The sequence below is a fragment of the Mesoplodon bidens genome, assembly GCF_964165515.1.
Source record: "Mesoplodon bidens genome assembly, chromosome: 3".
NCBI lineage: Eukaryota > Metazoa > Chordata > Mammalia > Artiodactyla > Ziphiidae > Mesoplodon > Mesoplodon bidens.
The window spans coordinates 116173889-116189707 of record NC_138178.1 but is presented as its reverse complement, the minus strand read 5'-3'; the positions used below and the strand labels follow the sequence as shown (position 1 = coordinate 116189707).

General features: G+C 35.2%; 1 protein-coding gene across 2 annotated transcripts in view; it reads left to right on the top strand.

Moving 5' to 3' along the window:
- Positions 1 to 3106: 3106 nt before the first annotated feature.
- The window catches only part of MBIP (MAP3K12 binding inhibitory protein 1), a 41865-nt gene continuing 29152 nt past the window's right edge, over positions 3107 to 15819 (top strand). For both annotated transcript variants that reach the window (XM_081228825.1, XM_081228824.1), the window contains exons 1-6: positions 3107 to 3297; positions 6940 to 7059; positions 8796 to 9020; positions 9110 to 9206; positions 11903 to 11968; positions 12204 to 12356. In XM_081228825.1, the coding sequence (XP_081084951.1) occupies positions 3169 to 3297; positions 6940 to 7059; positions 8796 to 9020; positions 9110 to 9206; positions 11903 to 11968; positions 12204 to 12356 (790 nt within the window). In that variant the 5' untranslated portion in view covers positions 3107 to 3168. The remainder of the gene's footprint in view (positions 3298 to 6939; positions 7060 to 8795; positions 9021 to 9109; positions 9207 to 11902; positions 11969 to 12203; positions 12357 to 15819) is intronic.

Sequence of the window (15819 nt, the reverse complement as noted above, 5' to 3'; positions counted from 1 at the left end):
ATTGAGAATTTGTACTCATCATTTGAACCTCAAAATCAATGTTTTACATCAAGTGTTTAGAGCTTTTCCTGACACTGAATCCAAACACCTCCCCAAAGGAACTAATAGGTTGTATTGCTTTATACATATCTCTAATATGATCATTGTCACATTATATCATAGATATTTGTTTACATATATGCCTCACCCATGAGAACTGGAGCTTTTTGAGAAATATCCTTGCCTGATTCATCTTTGTACCTTCAACATGGTCAGAGTGTCTGGCATATAGTAGGTACAATTAATTTGTATGGGTATCATTCGTGAGAAGGTTATGGAGACTAGCTGTATTTATTCATTAAGAAAAATTTGAGCACTTTGAATTTGCTGTTCCAGAGGAGAATAAATGGACATGCTTCATTATGTGAAATGAATTGTTTGTAGCATTCTTACTACATGTTACAATTTCCCCTCAAGTGTAGGAACTTCTTTTTTTTTTCCATTTTACAAATCTGTTCAACTTAGGCAAATAAATTCAGCTCCACAAGCATATACTGAGCAATTACTCTGTGCCAGAAACTATGCTAAGCCTTAAGTATACAAACATGATACATATAAATTCTCATAGCTGAGTGGGGAGACAGATTCGTAGTCAGGTAAATTTCAGTATCAATGTGATAAGTACAATCATGGAAGCATATATGAGTTGTAGGAGTTGTTTAGCGGAGAAGATAAGGTCTTTATGACAAGGAGTATGAGGAGAGACTTCCCAGGGATTTCTGAACTGGAGTTTTTGAAGGAGGAATAGGAGTTTTCCAATCGGATAGGAGGCAGGGGCACAAATAAAAACATGGAGGCAAAAAAATAGTAAAGCTTTGAAGAAGTAAAAGCAGGTTTGAGAGCATTAAGCACCAGGTGGTTTGTGGCAGAAAATGAGGCTGGAAATTTAGGCAAAGGCCAGATCATGAGAAGAGCCTTAGATGCCATTCTAAGGAACTTGGGCTTATCCATCAGGTGATGGGGAGCCAGAGAAGGCAAATTAAACTTTTTCCTTTTCTACATTAGGAAAAAGGTGTATTATACCATCTATTGAGCATGTATATCTCAGGCACTTTGCTGGGCACTGGTTTATTTAATAGGGTTGTACCTTTAAAGCTCTTCATAAAGGACATTTTTGTTGATAAGGTAGTTAGCCTAGATTTCATTTATAGTTTCTATCCTCCCAAGTGATTCTTAGGATGAACTTTCAGGACAGTATTTCTAATTCTGTTGCTAATGCCAAGACCAACAGTTTGAATTATTTCTGCCAGGCAGAAGATTTTTCAGCAACCCACTTTATAAACTGTAATTAGTTTTCTATAAAGGGTAAATTATTTCCTTTACTCTCTAAATTTCAGAGCTTTCATCATATTTTTGTTACACATTATTTTCTATATGTTTCTATTTAAAGTTAGCCCAAGGAAATCCACATCTTTTCAGCCTACAAACTTTTTTATTTAAATAAGAAAAAGTTCCAAAATGAAGGTAATAGGCATCAGGAAGGAGTAAGAAAAGTCCCTGGAAAGAAGAAATAATGCACAAAAGAGTTAAATTGCAAGTATTAGCTAAGTAAGCAATACTATGATATAAGTGGAAGTCTGCATATTGAAACAGAATATCATAAAGAATTTATATAGAGATCAAATGGCCATCAATTAATTCTATATTAGATGTTCAAGGGAACAAGTAAAACTTGAAATTTCAAAATCAGTGATGGCAAAGAAAAGAATGAGCAGTACCTTATTAAAGATGGTATTCTTATAATGTACAAAGCAAGTTCCCAAATGTGTCTCATACCACTGTCCTGAATATTTGAAAAAAACAAACAAACCTCACACCTAGATGAAAACAGATAATCTGAAACTAGTCACTAATATGTTACAAAACAAAAACTTTTAGTTACCCCATTAGAATTATTCTCTAACAAGAGAACCAGAGGCAAAGAAAATTGCTAACATTGCAAAGAATCATGAATTTAAGTTAAATATGGGGATGAGTGGCTTGAAGGAGAAGGTTGCTCAATTTGGGATTAGATATTGTGAAATCTTTTTATGGACATCTCTAGACATAGGCTGGATTATAAACTGTATATCCTGCTGTGAACAAGGGAGCAGACAAGATTACTCAAGATCCTGTCGCCTGGTGATCTTTGGAAATGAAAGCCTAATTAACAGGCTCCCTAGAGGCCGGTCAAAGGCGTTCTTTTATCCCTACTGCCCTTAATCCCGGTTCCTTGATGCCTTATTCCTCCCCCTTTCATTCAGCGTACTCTAAAACTGAATACACATTGTGCAGGTTTCCACCTCTGCTTCTTCTACTGTAAGCGCATTAGACTACTGGAATTAAGAATTTTAAATCCCTCATCTCTAAACTGATGATGTTTATTTTTTTCAAGTGTTTTGGAATAAAGTTTAACACTAAAAACTTTCTAAACTTTTCAATTGCACAACAAAATTTTTAATGTTAGACTGTAATACTACAAAGTCTTTCAAATATCTTTTACTAAAGTTATCTGATAAGTAATACTTTGTCAAATTTCAATTATGATTGATCTCTAATTTCACAGGTTGTGTTGCATGCGATTGCTTACTTAAATTCCTGTTAGAATCAGATTGACAGTGTTTCACTTCTTTGAAACAGTTTTAGGATGAGCGTCTCTACTGTAGTACCCAGGGAATAGAAACTGATTTATCAGTTTTAAAACTTGACAGAATTATTTTGCAGATTTAAAGTAATTAATATAATTCCCTTGATGGTAAATGAGGCATAAAAGTTTTTTCTTGTTTTATATCCTCTTCCTCGCATGAAAAATTAGTGATGATAACTAATTTATGTTAAATTAATGATGTTAACTAACTAATGAGGGTTCAAGAAGCTAACCCTCATTAGATAACGACTCCAATCATCTGAAATACTGTAGCTAACCTCACGCAAGTTCGCAGTCATCCGCTCAGGGTCCTCTGCGGAACCCTGTAGCTGCACCTGATTGGTGCACGTGCTTGTCAGTCACATAGAGGGGGCGGGTGCTCAAAGCTCCGCTCTAAAAGAGACGCAGTGCTTTTACATCATCGCGCAGCGACCAAAGCAGGGGAGGGTGGGGTGAGTTGTGAGGCCTCTTCGGTGCTGGCGGGGGCGGCCTACGAAAGTGTCATGGCTACTGACGCTGAGCTTAGTCGCCCGACCATCGTTGACAGGAGCCTACAGCGGAGCTGCAGCCCCAACCTCTCCCAAGAGGTGGTCTGCGAAGTCTTTCGCTCCTTGCATACCCTGGCTGGACAAGTGAGTGGTGGTCTGTGGGAGTAGGGGTCTGGGAACCGTCTAGCCCCTCCCCCCTTTTTTCCTCGAGCGGAGGCAGGGGGCAGCGGAGGCCTGCAGAGTGTGGGACCCGGCGCGAGTAGCCGAGGCCGGGGGAGGAGCTCGGGCCCAGCCGTCTGCAGTGTGAGTGAGGATGGCCGCGCGGGTTGGTTCACGGCCGGTTGCAGGCTAGATTTCCTTGCAACTCTTCTCCCCAAGAGTGAGTGAGGCTAGTGTAAGTGAAAACCCGGCTCGGAGATGAACAGGCTTGGAGAGAATGGATGCAGAGAAGCTTCTCTGAGGGTTTGGGAGGCGCCTGGCGCTCAGGCTCCTTTTACTTCCAGTTCATTCATTATAGAAATTGATAGGTTAGTACGGCCTGCGATTTCTGGAAAAGCTCTCTCTCCGCCTTTTTTGGGTGATTTCCTCTTATGAGTCACTTGCTTTTGTTTATTTCTTTTTTCTTTCTGGCCGTTGCTTGCATCTCTTCCCCTTTAAAACGGGGAGGAAGAGAAAAGGAATTAATCTAAACTACTCATAGCGTAAAGTTGGCTGAGTTATCCATGGTCGATACTGTTTGTATCACAACTGTTGTTTAATAATTTAGCTATTAACTAGTTTAATTGGCTGATAAATAGCTTTTGTAGAAATGTCATAATAAAATCGGGTTTAAATAAAGGTGCTCCTTACACTCAAGTCACTATTTCGTTTCATGATGTAAAGTGCAAAGCAAATTTTAAATGAGAAACAACTTGAAAATATGTTTGTCTGCTTTTAAAAAGCAGATTTTTAAAATCTTACACGGGATTAGGCATTTATGTTGAAGATAATGGTAACTTCCTTTATGAAAATAGAGCGTTTGACTTGTGAAAATTATTTTTAAAAGCCTTGGGTGGATGGAGAATCAGTCTCTTAAAACGTTATTTAAATATTTTTTAAAATCCTAATATTTGTTCTAACTTAAAAAGAGCATTACTCTAAGTTAAACATTCAGTTTGGTGTAATGGAACGATTATTAATAGAATCGGCTAAAAGTTTTAAACTCACCTGTTCGTCAAGGACTTAAACATTTTTTTTTAAGACTTGGGGACATATTATTTCAGTCTCAGACTCAAGACCTGTAAATGGTTTAAAAGTTTGAGAACTTTCTATGGCGTGGACATTGGAACTTTAAGGCTTTTTTTAATATCCTAATATCAAGATGAAAAAAGTTTATACTGACCTATAGTTTACACAAGTTTTTTCCCCCCACTGATGAGATACTTTTTTAAAATAACATTAAGAAATAATTTAAACATTTCTTTTGAAATAGTTTGTATACTGAATTTTTAAAACTCATTTAAAAATTTTAAACATTCAGATATTCTGTAGATAAAAGTAGAGATGTGATTAAAATTTACTTATGTCACCTGTCAAAAATGTTTAGAGCAAATATTTGGTGAGTTTTCATGGCAGAGTGAAAGGACCATTTATACAAGTGTCAAAAAATAAGATCATCTCATCAATTAAATGCTAGCCAACTTGGAAATACTCTTTATATTTCGAGATGTACTGTTTAAAGAATTAAAGCCCGAGTACTATACTTATAAAATTGCCCTTGGTGGAAATCACTATTTCCTTTCAAAACAAGTTTAAGGAATTTTTTAAAATGTATGTTGTAAAATGCCTTGTTTATTCTGTATAGTATCATTGTGTTATTAGCTCTCCTCAATAGGAAACATAAAGTGGAATGTTTAAAAAGTATTTTTTATCCCAGATTTCCAATTTTCTAATTTTAACTTTATTGCTTACCTCTGGTTGGTCCATTTTACCAAGCTGAAGAAATATTTATTGTTAGCTTGGATTTTCATATTAATTTAATAAAGTTTTTACTGAAATACATATTTTAAATAGGCCATATTAATGGCAGACTAATACATTTTTGAGTGAACGGTTTACAAGTTCTATAGTGTAAAAATACAGAGAATTCATATTACTAACAGGGAATTTGTTAATAATAGTTGGATGTATTGGGATAGTTTTAAAGTTAATTTGTGACATTATTATGTGATTTTCTTAAAAGACAAGTATCTTTAACTGCACTTGAGAGCTTACATAATTCTGCTGAATTGAAATGAGAATATGATCCAAACATTAAATTTAATTTCTATAAGTTATTATTTTCTCTAGAAAATTTGATGCTTTGCTTTGGTTGAGGATTTGCCTGCATTATCCCCAAACTGTATTCATAAATTTGTTATAATAGACTATAGATCTCTTGAGAACTGTAAAAGTATAGTAATAGTTTACTTCCATGCATAAGTTGTTCTCTAAGGAAATCTTTACAGGCATTAAATAATGTAAATTAAGATTAATGTGGTTATCTTAATATAAAACCTTAGTTAAAATAATGTAAACTAATTTTTGCTAGTGCAAGCTACACAAAACTTATTTCTTTACACTTGTCTAATATGGACTTTAAATATTTCTGGTCAAAGGGTGGTAAACTTCTGTCATATAGTGTTCATTCATATAGTGCCTTTTTTGGGAACTTTGGATCTTTTCGTTTCTATGTACATTGGTTTATCTTTTTGTTTTATTACAATCACAATTTATAAGATCTGTATTTGAACTAATGTAACACTTGTCTTTATTTTGTAGAAAACATGGCTAATTTTAAATAAATGATTTTTGAAAAAATAATAGTTAACTTGATTTTGCGATGTAGTATATCCATATAAACACGTGTCCCTAGAAAAGTTTACAGTGATTCACTTTTATTCACTCGAAAGACTAGAGATGGAGGCTTTCCCTCTAAAATCTTCACTCATTTTGATATTAATTTTATATTCAGGTTCTTGGTAGTTTTCTGTATATAATTTTATTGTAATAGGTCACGGATAGGCAATTTATAAGAAATTTCCATACAATGAGCCCTCATACTTTACTAGAAAATACTGTTTAGCAGTAAGTTTGGTCTTTCCATCCAGTCTCTGGCTATTTATTTCACTATTGTGGAAGAGTATTTGTTTTTCAATTTCAGATCTCCACAGCTAAATAATAGTTTAATTTTTATTTGAAGTAGATAAACACATTGCCATGTATCACTAGACTTTATAATATGTATGGATATAAATGTATGAACTGATTTTTAAATTATTTTTAAAATTGGTTAAAATTGAAAACAATAAAAATGTGATTCAGAAGACATCAGAGGAATGATATATTTCAGTTATGTACTTATGTGCATATTTAACAAAAAGAAATGTGTATATCAGAACTTTCATAAAGGTACCTACCCCCTCTGTTTACTGCTCTGAGCTAGAAGCAGTAGGATTCTGAGTAGGACAAGACTATTTTGACCCTTATCCAAAGTTTTTTAGATAATTATCGAAAAAGATGGTCCTGTTACACACACCCAAGAATAGAATTAGAGTGAGGTGTCATTCTATTTTTTTATGAAAATTTCACGTTTTTTGGCTTTTTAAAGTGGTAACTAGGTGTAGAGCATTTTTATGTATGATTGAAAACTTGAGAACTTTGAGCTAAATGGTGTGTTATTCTATAGAAATCTTATTTTTGGACAATCCCATGTGTACAGCTTAATCTTGTAATTTTTTGTGATGTTGCTGGTTTGCCCCTTTGAAGCTTAACATCAGAGATGATGTGGTGAAAATTACAATCGATTGGAACAAGCTCCAGAGCCTCTCAGCATTCCAGCCTGCTTTGCTCTTTAGTGCACTTGAACAACACGTTTTATATTTACAGGTAAATTTCATGTTAAAAATGCTAACTCGATATTGAGACTAGAAATTAATTGTAGTTAAATTGTAAGCTGTAGTATTTGTCAGTTCTATCTTAACACTGTATTAATAGTGGTATTAATAAAAGGTTACTTTGGCCAGATTGGATCCAAATCTGTTAATTTACATAGTGATCAGGACAATTACAGGAATATAGCCCAATAGGCTGATGTGGGTGTGAAGATTGAATGAATGCAGTTCTATTCAATTCTAGACTTGCACTGAAAATTCAATACAGTTGCATCTATGGTAGGTTATAATTAAGCAATAAGGCACGGCAGGTGTGTGTCATGCTATGATAATGATTCCATGCCTTGGGTGAGTTTGGAGGCTCATGGAGTGCTTTCAGTGGTTCAAGAAGTGGCATTATCCCAGCATGACACATCCTGGAGTGTCTATTGCAATTAAACAGTTTCAGCATAGTTCTTAAAAAGAAAGTAATTTCTGTGACATTAATGTCTCATATTAGTAAGTAGCCAGTCACTATTTTATCCTCTTTTTCTTGAGTTTGAAATAATTCATCCTTTATATTAAGTCAACACTGAATTGTTAATTTATAATAATATTGTTATATTTTTTAATATTTCAGTTCAATAACTGAACAGTATTATGACCTTGCTAGTTTCCAGTTGAACATCTCTGCAGTTACAATTGATGCAAGTTTGCAGTTTATCTCTAATCAAAGTATAAAATATGAAGTGTCGAAAAGTTTACTTCTGTTAAGATGTTACAAGGATTCAGAAGAGTATTTGGTATAGCAAATAATGGAAGCAAAATTGTAGATATGAAAAAATAATTGGAACACTGACAAGTGTTGGTGTGTTTTGATTAATGGAGTAGACATTTAATTTTCAGTCCTCTATTCAGTGACTTTATGGGAAATTTTAACTCTGTTTCATGTTAAAAGTAATAGTTAACCCTAGTTTTAAAGGGCGGAAGCAATGAGCTATAGGACTCAATTGAGGCCTAATTGTGGATGGGTCTGGGCGGGGGGAATGGGTAGTATAATTTACATTATACAACAGGGTTTTTTCCCCCTCCAGTATGGTGATAGGCATCTACCTCTTTTCAGCTTTGGCTCTTGTTCGTTTTCTTTTTAAAAATTTAATTTCATGACCCAAGAAGATATCTTGCCATGTCAGGAGAAGCTTGAGTGTTCACTCAGCATAACACCTATATATTTCATGTCTATGCTCTCTCATTTACTTCGGCCAACTGTAGTTTCAAGTGGAGAATCTCCAGTGATATAGTGATAATACAGGGCTTTGCTGAGTGAGAGCACTGGCTCTCGTGTTAAGGAGGAAAAATACTAAGCCTTAGTATTCTGAGGAGGCATTTGAATGACATGTTAATTAAGTGGCATTGGTGCCAGAGGCTGAGGCTTTGATTTGGCACAAAATAAAAGATGAGTGACAGAATGATTCCCTCAAAGAAAATTTTAAATTTCCTCAGGTTTTCTTTTTCTTCTTTTCTTTCCTTTTTTTTTTTAAACAGATTTATAGCAAATGATATTGGTCACAGTAGCAGAGAACAGCACAAACACTTACATGTGCTCAGATCTATGTATGATGTGCCAACCTTTTAAATTTAGTTAATTGATATTGAATATTGCCTTTACTTAGCAGAAATTTATATAAATATGGTGAATATGTGATTAATTTTGATCAGTTTGAACCTCAGCAGATGGAATTGTGTTCTCAGCCTTTTTTAGCAAAACTTCAGCCTCTGATTAAAGAGGAGAATACAACTGTTGTTGAAGAAATAGGAAAAACAGAAACAGGGAACAAGAATGAAGTAAATGCCAAATTTCCCATTGGCGACCTACAGGAGGAAGAAATGCACAAAGATTGTGATTTGGGAGATGTGAAAAAGACACAGATCCATTTTGATCCAGAAGTAGTTCAAATAAAGGCTGGAAAAGCAGAAGTAAGAAGTTGGGTTTTGGGGGGGTGGGTGGAATATTTTTTTTAATCTTACTATGTTTGAATTAAGACACACATGCTTATTGTTTGTAGATTGACAGACGAATATCTGCATTTATTGAAAGAAAGCAAGCTGAAATCAATGAAAACAACGTCAGGGAATTTTGCAATGTTATTGATTGTAATCAAGGTAACTACCTAGAAGAAGTTGATTTTTGTAGGATTTTAATGATCTTTCATTTGTTTTTTAAAATGAATAACATTAAGAACACAGTTTAATTATTTCACAGGTTTATTTGGAAACTAAGACAGCAGTATTTCCTTCTGTTTAATAATACAAAATGGTTTTCATCTTGGTTATCCAAAAGTCAAATAAATGCTAACGTAAAAAGGCAAATGTTTACCACAGGTGTAAAGATTGTTTTAAAGTTCCTTCAGGAAATGAAGATAAAGTGTGGGTGGCAGGGTGTCTCAGTCTCACTAGTAAGAAGGTCTAAGCTATATAAATTTCAAGTCTCTAAAGGTAGTTATGAAATTATGATATTAATACATGAAGTGAACTTAGTAAAGTTAATACTCCTCAAGAGGGAGCAGTTTTCTCACTACTTAGCTGTTTGAAATGTTTTATGTCACAATAAAACCAATTTGTCATCAAGACTATGGTGTCTTACGCTTTTTTCCTTTCTCTCATAGTGCATACATTTGCTGTTTTTCATCAGATTCTCCTTTCCTCTCCACATGATGTTATTGTATATTTACAGATCTGCAGATATGCTGCAGAATACAAAATTGCAAAGCACTAGCATAGATCATAGGCATCATACTAATAATCAGAACAAGTAGTTCTTAGAAAAAATTATGGAGAAGAGTTCCTAATTGGAATGAACATTTTTCTTGTTGCCTCTAATATCTCGTGGCTAATTATTATGAACACAATTGTCAGATGAACCTAGAATTGACTCGTATCACATTGATACACTGATTCTCTTAATAATGAAATAATATAGGCTCAAGGTGGGTCCTAAATGCAGCCTTTTCTACTATTAACGTTATACATGCGTATCTCTAGATTTGGTATATTTTACGGTTAGCTTTTCAGGTGCAGCAGTGGCAAAATCTCAGGTACTACAATCCAACTGCAAGCTACCCATGAGAAAGCGTTTGTTGAAGGGGCAAGCACATGTATCACTAATGTTATTCCTCTGTTCTCCCTGCTAACTCTATTATTATAAACCACCAGGGGATAGAAATTGACAAGAATTGAAATGCTCAGCAGGATTCCTTAGCCCATTCAATCCCTTGCTGGCTCCAAACAGTGTTGGGAAGAATTGCTGTGGAGAGTGACTAGCACTCATACATTCACTATCTTCACACCATGCTGAATTTTTCTCTAATGGGTCAGTTAATCTATATATTTGGAATATAGCTCTGGAATGGATGACAGCTTCTTTTTTTAACCCTTAGCCCCATGAAATGGTAGAAAGAGAATGGAGAGGTGATGGCCCTTTAAACATATTTTCAGGTGTTTCAAAAAGAAAAGAAAAAGAAAATGACTCTGTCTAGTATCTATATATAAAAGATAAGTGGGTTTGGAATTTTATTCACACAGTTTGATGTGTCAGCAGAACTATCTTAAGGAAACTTAGACTGAAAAAATTCAGATGTATTGTAATGTGTTAGTGTGTTCCTTTTAATACCTCTCAATTGACCAAAATATAAACAAAGGGTTTTTTAAAAAATCAAATTCCCTAGGGAAAAAAAGACTTTTCCTTCATTATCTCTTTTACCATCCATTTTTATTACAAAATAATTAAGGGGAGTTTTGTAGGAAATTTACAGCAATGCATGGTTTTACTTAATGTCATTTTAAAGATTATTTTATAATATTTGAATTGTTTATATGTTAATATCATTCCAACTTTCTCCCTTGTTTTATGATTTATTTGTTGATATATAACTTGAAAGAAACTATACTTTTCAGCTTAGAAAAAATTTGGAACAAAATTTCACATGGTATCATTCTTAAAATTGCGTTTTTTGAAAGGGCGGTCTGGAAAGAGATAGATAGCTTTTGTGATTAGGGATTTTTTTTTAGATGAGCACTGGAAATCTAGGAAAAGTATAAAAGTATGTGTTGTAGGTTTCAAGGTCTTTTTTATGTGGTATTCTGAAATAAAAATGTGTTAAAGGCATAATACTTTATATTACATGTTCACTAATTTGATCAGTAAGTAATATCAAAAATGCTGTATTGGGCTTCCCTGGTGGCGCAGTGGTTGAGAGTCCGCCTGCCGATGCAGGGGACACAGGTTCGTGCCCTGGTCCGGGAAGATCCCACATGCCGTGGAGCGGCTGGGCCTGTGAGCCATGGCCGCTGGGCCTGCGCGTCCGGAGCCTGTGCTCCGCAACGGGAGAGGCCACAACAGTGAGAGGCCCGCATACCACAAAAAAGAAAAAAACAAACTGTATTTTTAAAAAAGATATTTTAGTAAAAATACTGAGTTTTGTTTATTTCTATGCTGAAATAAAGTGAATAATGTCTCTTTAGCTTAGAAATTTTAACTATAATATATAAATTATTTTCTCCAAAGGCCCAGATGGTTTTTAGGGATATTGGTATTCATTAAAAATTAAATTATGCCACCAAATATTGAGGACTTTTCTATATATAAATCTGGAAATTAGGTAACATTAGATATAAGTTTTAGAGAGTAAAGATCACTAAATTTTATCCTGTGCATGATAGTAATTTAATTACTGTTATTTAAAATGATATTCTCTGATTATGAGTAATATGTTAATATGCATTACTGAAGGGTTATCAAAATATCATACATTTGAAGTTAAGAATATATTTAAACTTATACTCATCTGAATTCTCCTTAGAAAATAGTTGTGCGAGAACCGATGCTGTTTTTACTCCTTACCCTGGGTTTAAAAGTCATGTAAAAGGTAAGTATCCATTATATAATATCTTCATCACTGGCAGAAGCTTATTCTAGATTATAAGCAAAATGGAATAGAAATCACTTTCCTATCTAAATTTTATTTATTTTAAAACAAAAACTCTTGCCTTTCTTTGTACTTGGGTTTGTGGTTATGAAAAGAACATAAAGTACTGTTAAGGAGAGAGACTTTCTGATTTTTGAAATGTAAATTTAATAGGCTCAAAAGTTTCTTAATTTAGTTTCTAGAGTTGTGAATACATATGGACCACAGACTAGATCTGAAGGAATTCAAGGGTCCGGTCATAAACCTAACAGCATGCTCCGCGATTGTGGTAATCAGGCTGTAGAAGAACGACTACAAAACATTGAGGCTCACTTGCGATTGCAGACAGGTAAGCAGAGTGCTGGGCAGTGTCCTGTAATATATCTTTGCAAGTGGTTAAAGAAATTCGACTCACTTAGTCACCAAGTTTTCATTGAGCAGCTGTCATGTACAAAAAACATTGTTCTGATTGGTACAAAAATGAAGAAAGCATAGTCCCTGCTCTCAAGGAATTTACAGTTCATGTGTTTACGCCCTTCTTCCTCCTCTTACACTTCTCAACAATATCCTGACGCTCTCAGTTTATTAAAGTCATAGCTGAAAACTAATGTAGTTCTTTTCCTGCCATCAATTTCATAACTTAACCATGACCATCTCTCATTCGTATCCCCCACTGTGTTGGTAAAAAGTATTAATAAGTGTAACCCTAGCCCTTTAAGATCTTCCAGTGAGGATAAGCATATAAATAAATAAGTGCCATTGGGGACTAACATTTATTAAGTGACTGACTAAATTCTAAGTGCCAGTCACTCTGAAAGTATTATACATATATCAACTCACTATTTAACAGCACCCTTGTGAGATGTTGGTGCTGTAATCATTGTCAGATAAAGGAACTGAAGTTTTGAGAGCAGCATGCCCAAGGTAGTAAGTGGCAACTACAAATCAAATTTAGATCTTAACTGGCTGCAAAGCCTCAGTCTCCCAATTTAGTCACCAGATCCTGTTGATTCTATCTTCTAAATATCTGCAAAAAGCACAAAGGCATAAAATATGGTTCAGGGAATTTCTGAGTCCAGTCTATCTGGTGTATTTGTGGATGGAGGGAGAAGATGATAAGAGAATGAGTAAATCTTTGAGGATAGTAAGAGATTAGCATTAAAATTAACTCCCTTTCTCAGAACTAGATGCATTTACAATACAAACTGTATAACAGGATTGACTGGTTTATTAAATCTAATAGTATCAAGTAGTTAATTTTGAAAAGTATCTCTTGAATGCCTACTATACACCAAGCACTGTTTTAGACAGGAGGGATACTGAGATGTAGTCACAGTTCCTGGCATCAAGGACTTTATAATCTGTTTGGGAGAAATATTAATAGCAAAGGGGGATGTTAAAGGGGCTGTGAGGGAAGGGTATGGTGGGGCACAAGGAGCCTCCATGTGAAGATTCAGGCAGTGCTTTGTTGACCCAGTGAAGCTTGAAATGGTTCTTGAAAGGTAGGGAGGTGAGGCAGAGGATGTTCTAGGTAAAGGGAGCAGCAAGAGCAGAGTCAGGTGAGTAAGTTACTCATTTTACTTTATTCGAAAGCAAGAACAACCAAGATCCTAAAATTTAAAAATTCTCAAAAAAATCCCCCCATATTTCTAGAGTTTTTATATTTAACAACTTGATACTTTTGATATGAAAATTTACCTATATTCTTTAATTGCATAACGATTGTTTAATCATATATTTGTTCATTTAGTAAATATTGAGCACCTGTTCAGTCTATGCACTGATGCTTCCTAGGTTTGTGTAGTGTACAACCTGCACAGCCATACCCAATGAACAAAACATAAAATTCTGCCCTCTAAGAGCTTACATTAGAGTGGAGAAACAGGCAATAAATAAGCAAAATACACAGAATGTCAGGGGGTAGTAATGGTTTGAAGAAAAATAAGGGAAAAAAGATAGGGAGGGAGTGCTAGGTAGGGGGAGGTGGTAGTACTGGTATTTTTTAAAGTGTGGTCAGAGAAGGCCTTACTGATATGGTAACTTTTGAGCCAAGACCTGAAGTTGGCAAGTGCAAGCCTCGTGAATACAGAGGTAAAGAGAATCACAAGTGCTAAAGTTGTAAGAGTACTTGGCCTAGTTGAATAACAGAAAAATGGCTGAAATGGTATGAATGTGGGGAGAATGTCCAAATTGTATAGGATCTTGTAGACTATTGTAAAGGCTTTGGTTTTTAATCTGAGTGAAATGCGAAGGTGTTGGAAGGTTTTGAGCAGAGAACTAACACTGAGTTACATTTTAAAAGGATTGCTGGCAGCTGTGTTGCGAACAGACTTTATGTGTGCAAGGCAGAAACAAGAAGACCAGTTTGGAGGTTGTGATAATCCAGGGAGAGATGATGGTGGTCTAGACCAGAATGTTTGCATTGGAGGTGCTAAGAAATGGAAGGATTTGGGATATAATCATAATCTTGAAATTTGAGTAACGTTAATTTTACCATACCCCTGCCTAGAAAGTTTGTTAGTTAAGAATTATGGTATTTTAAAGGAACCTGCATGCTCTTTTCCACAGTGGCTGTATTAATTTACATTCTCACCAACAGTGCAAGAGGGTTCCCTTTTCTCCACACCCTCTCCAGCATTTATTGTTTCTAGATTTTTTGATCATGGCCATTCTGACCGGTGTGAGGTGATACCTTATTGCAGTTTTGATTTGCATTTCTCTATGATTAGTGATGTTGAGCATCCTTTCTACCATATGACCCAGCAATCCCACTACTGGGCATATACCCTGAGAAAACCATAATGCAAAAAGAGACATGTACCACAGTGTTCATGGCAGCACTATTTACAATAGCCAGGACATGGAAGCAACCTAAATGTTCATCGACAGATGAATGGATAAAGAAGATGTGGCACATATATACAATGGAATATTAGCCATAAAAAGAAATGAAATTGAGTTATTTGTAGTGAGGTGGATGGACCTAGAGTCTGTCATACAGAGTGAAGTAAGTCAGAAAGAGATACAAATACTGTATGCTAACACATATATACGGAATCTAAAAAAAAAAAAAATGGTTCTGATGAACCTAGGGGCAGGACAGGAATAAAGACGCAGACATAGAGAGTGGACTTGAGGACACGTGGAGGGGGAAGGGTAAGCTGGGACGAAGTGAGAGAGTGGCATGGACTTACATACACTACCAAATGTGAAATAGATAGCTAGTGGGAAGCAGCCACAGAGCACAGGGAGATCAGCTCGGTGCTTTGTGTCCACCTGGAGGGGTGGGATAGGGAGGGTGGGAGGGAGACGCAAGAGGGGGGAGATATGGGGATATCTGTATACGTACAGCTGATTCATTTTGTTATACAGCAGAAACTAACACAACATTGTAAAGCAATTATACTCCAATAAAGATGTTAAAAAAATATATGGGTAAAGCTCCTTTTAAATGTTCTTCTGGGTTAAAGGAGAAAATATGGCATGTAAGGAGAAGTATAAATTGAAGAAAATGATATGACATATTACAACCACTGAATTGAATTGTCAGTTGTCACTATGCATTTTCCTCCTCCTAAATAACTGTCAGAGTCTGTCAGAGATACAAGTTCTATACAGGAACTATTCAATGTCTTGTAAAATGAATTTAACATAAAACAAAATGCCTAGCAACATAGGAAGCATAAATGGGGCTTGGGGAGAAGTGTAGTATAATAATATATCCCATAGAGTATATTATGAAAATGTTTGCTAAAGATTTCATTCTGTCTTACTCTTGTTAACTTATTTTCTTAAGTTTAAATAATTCCCAT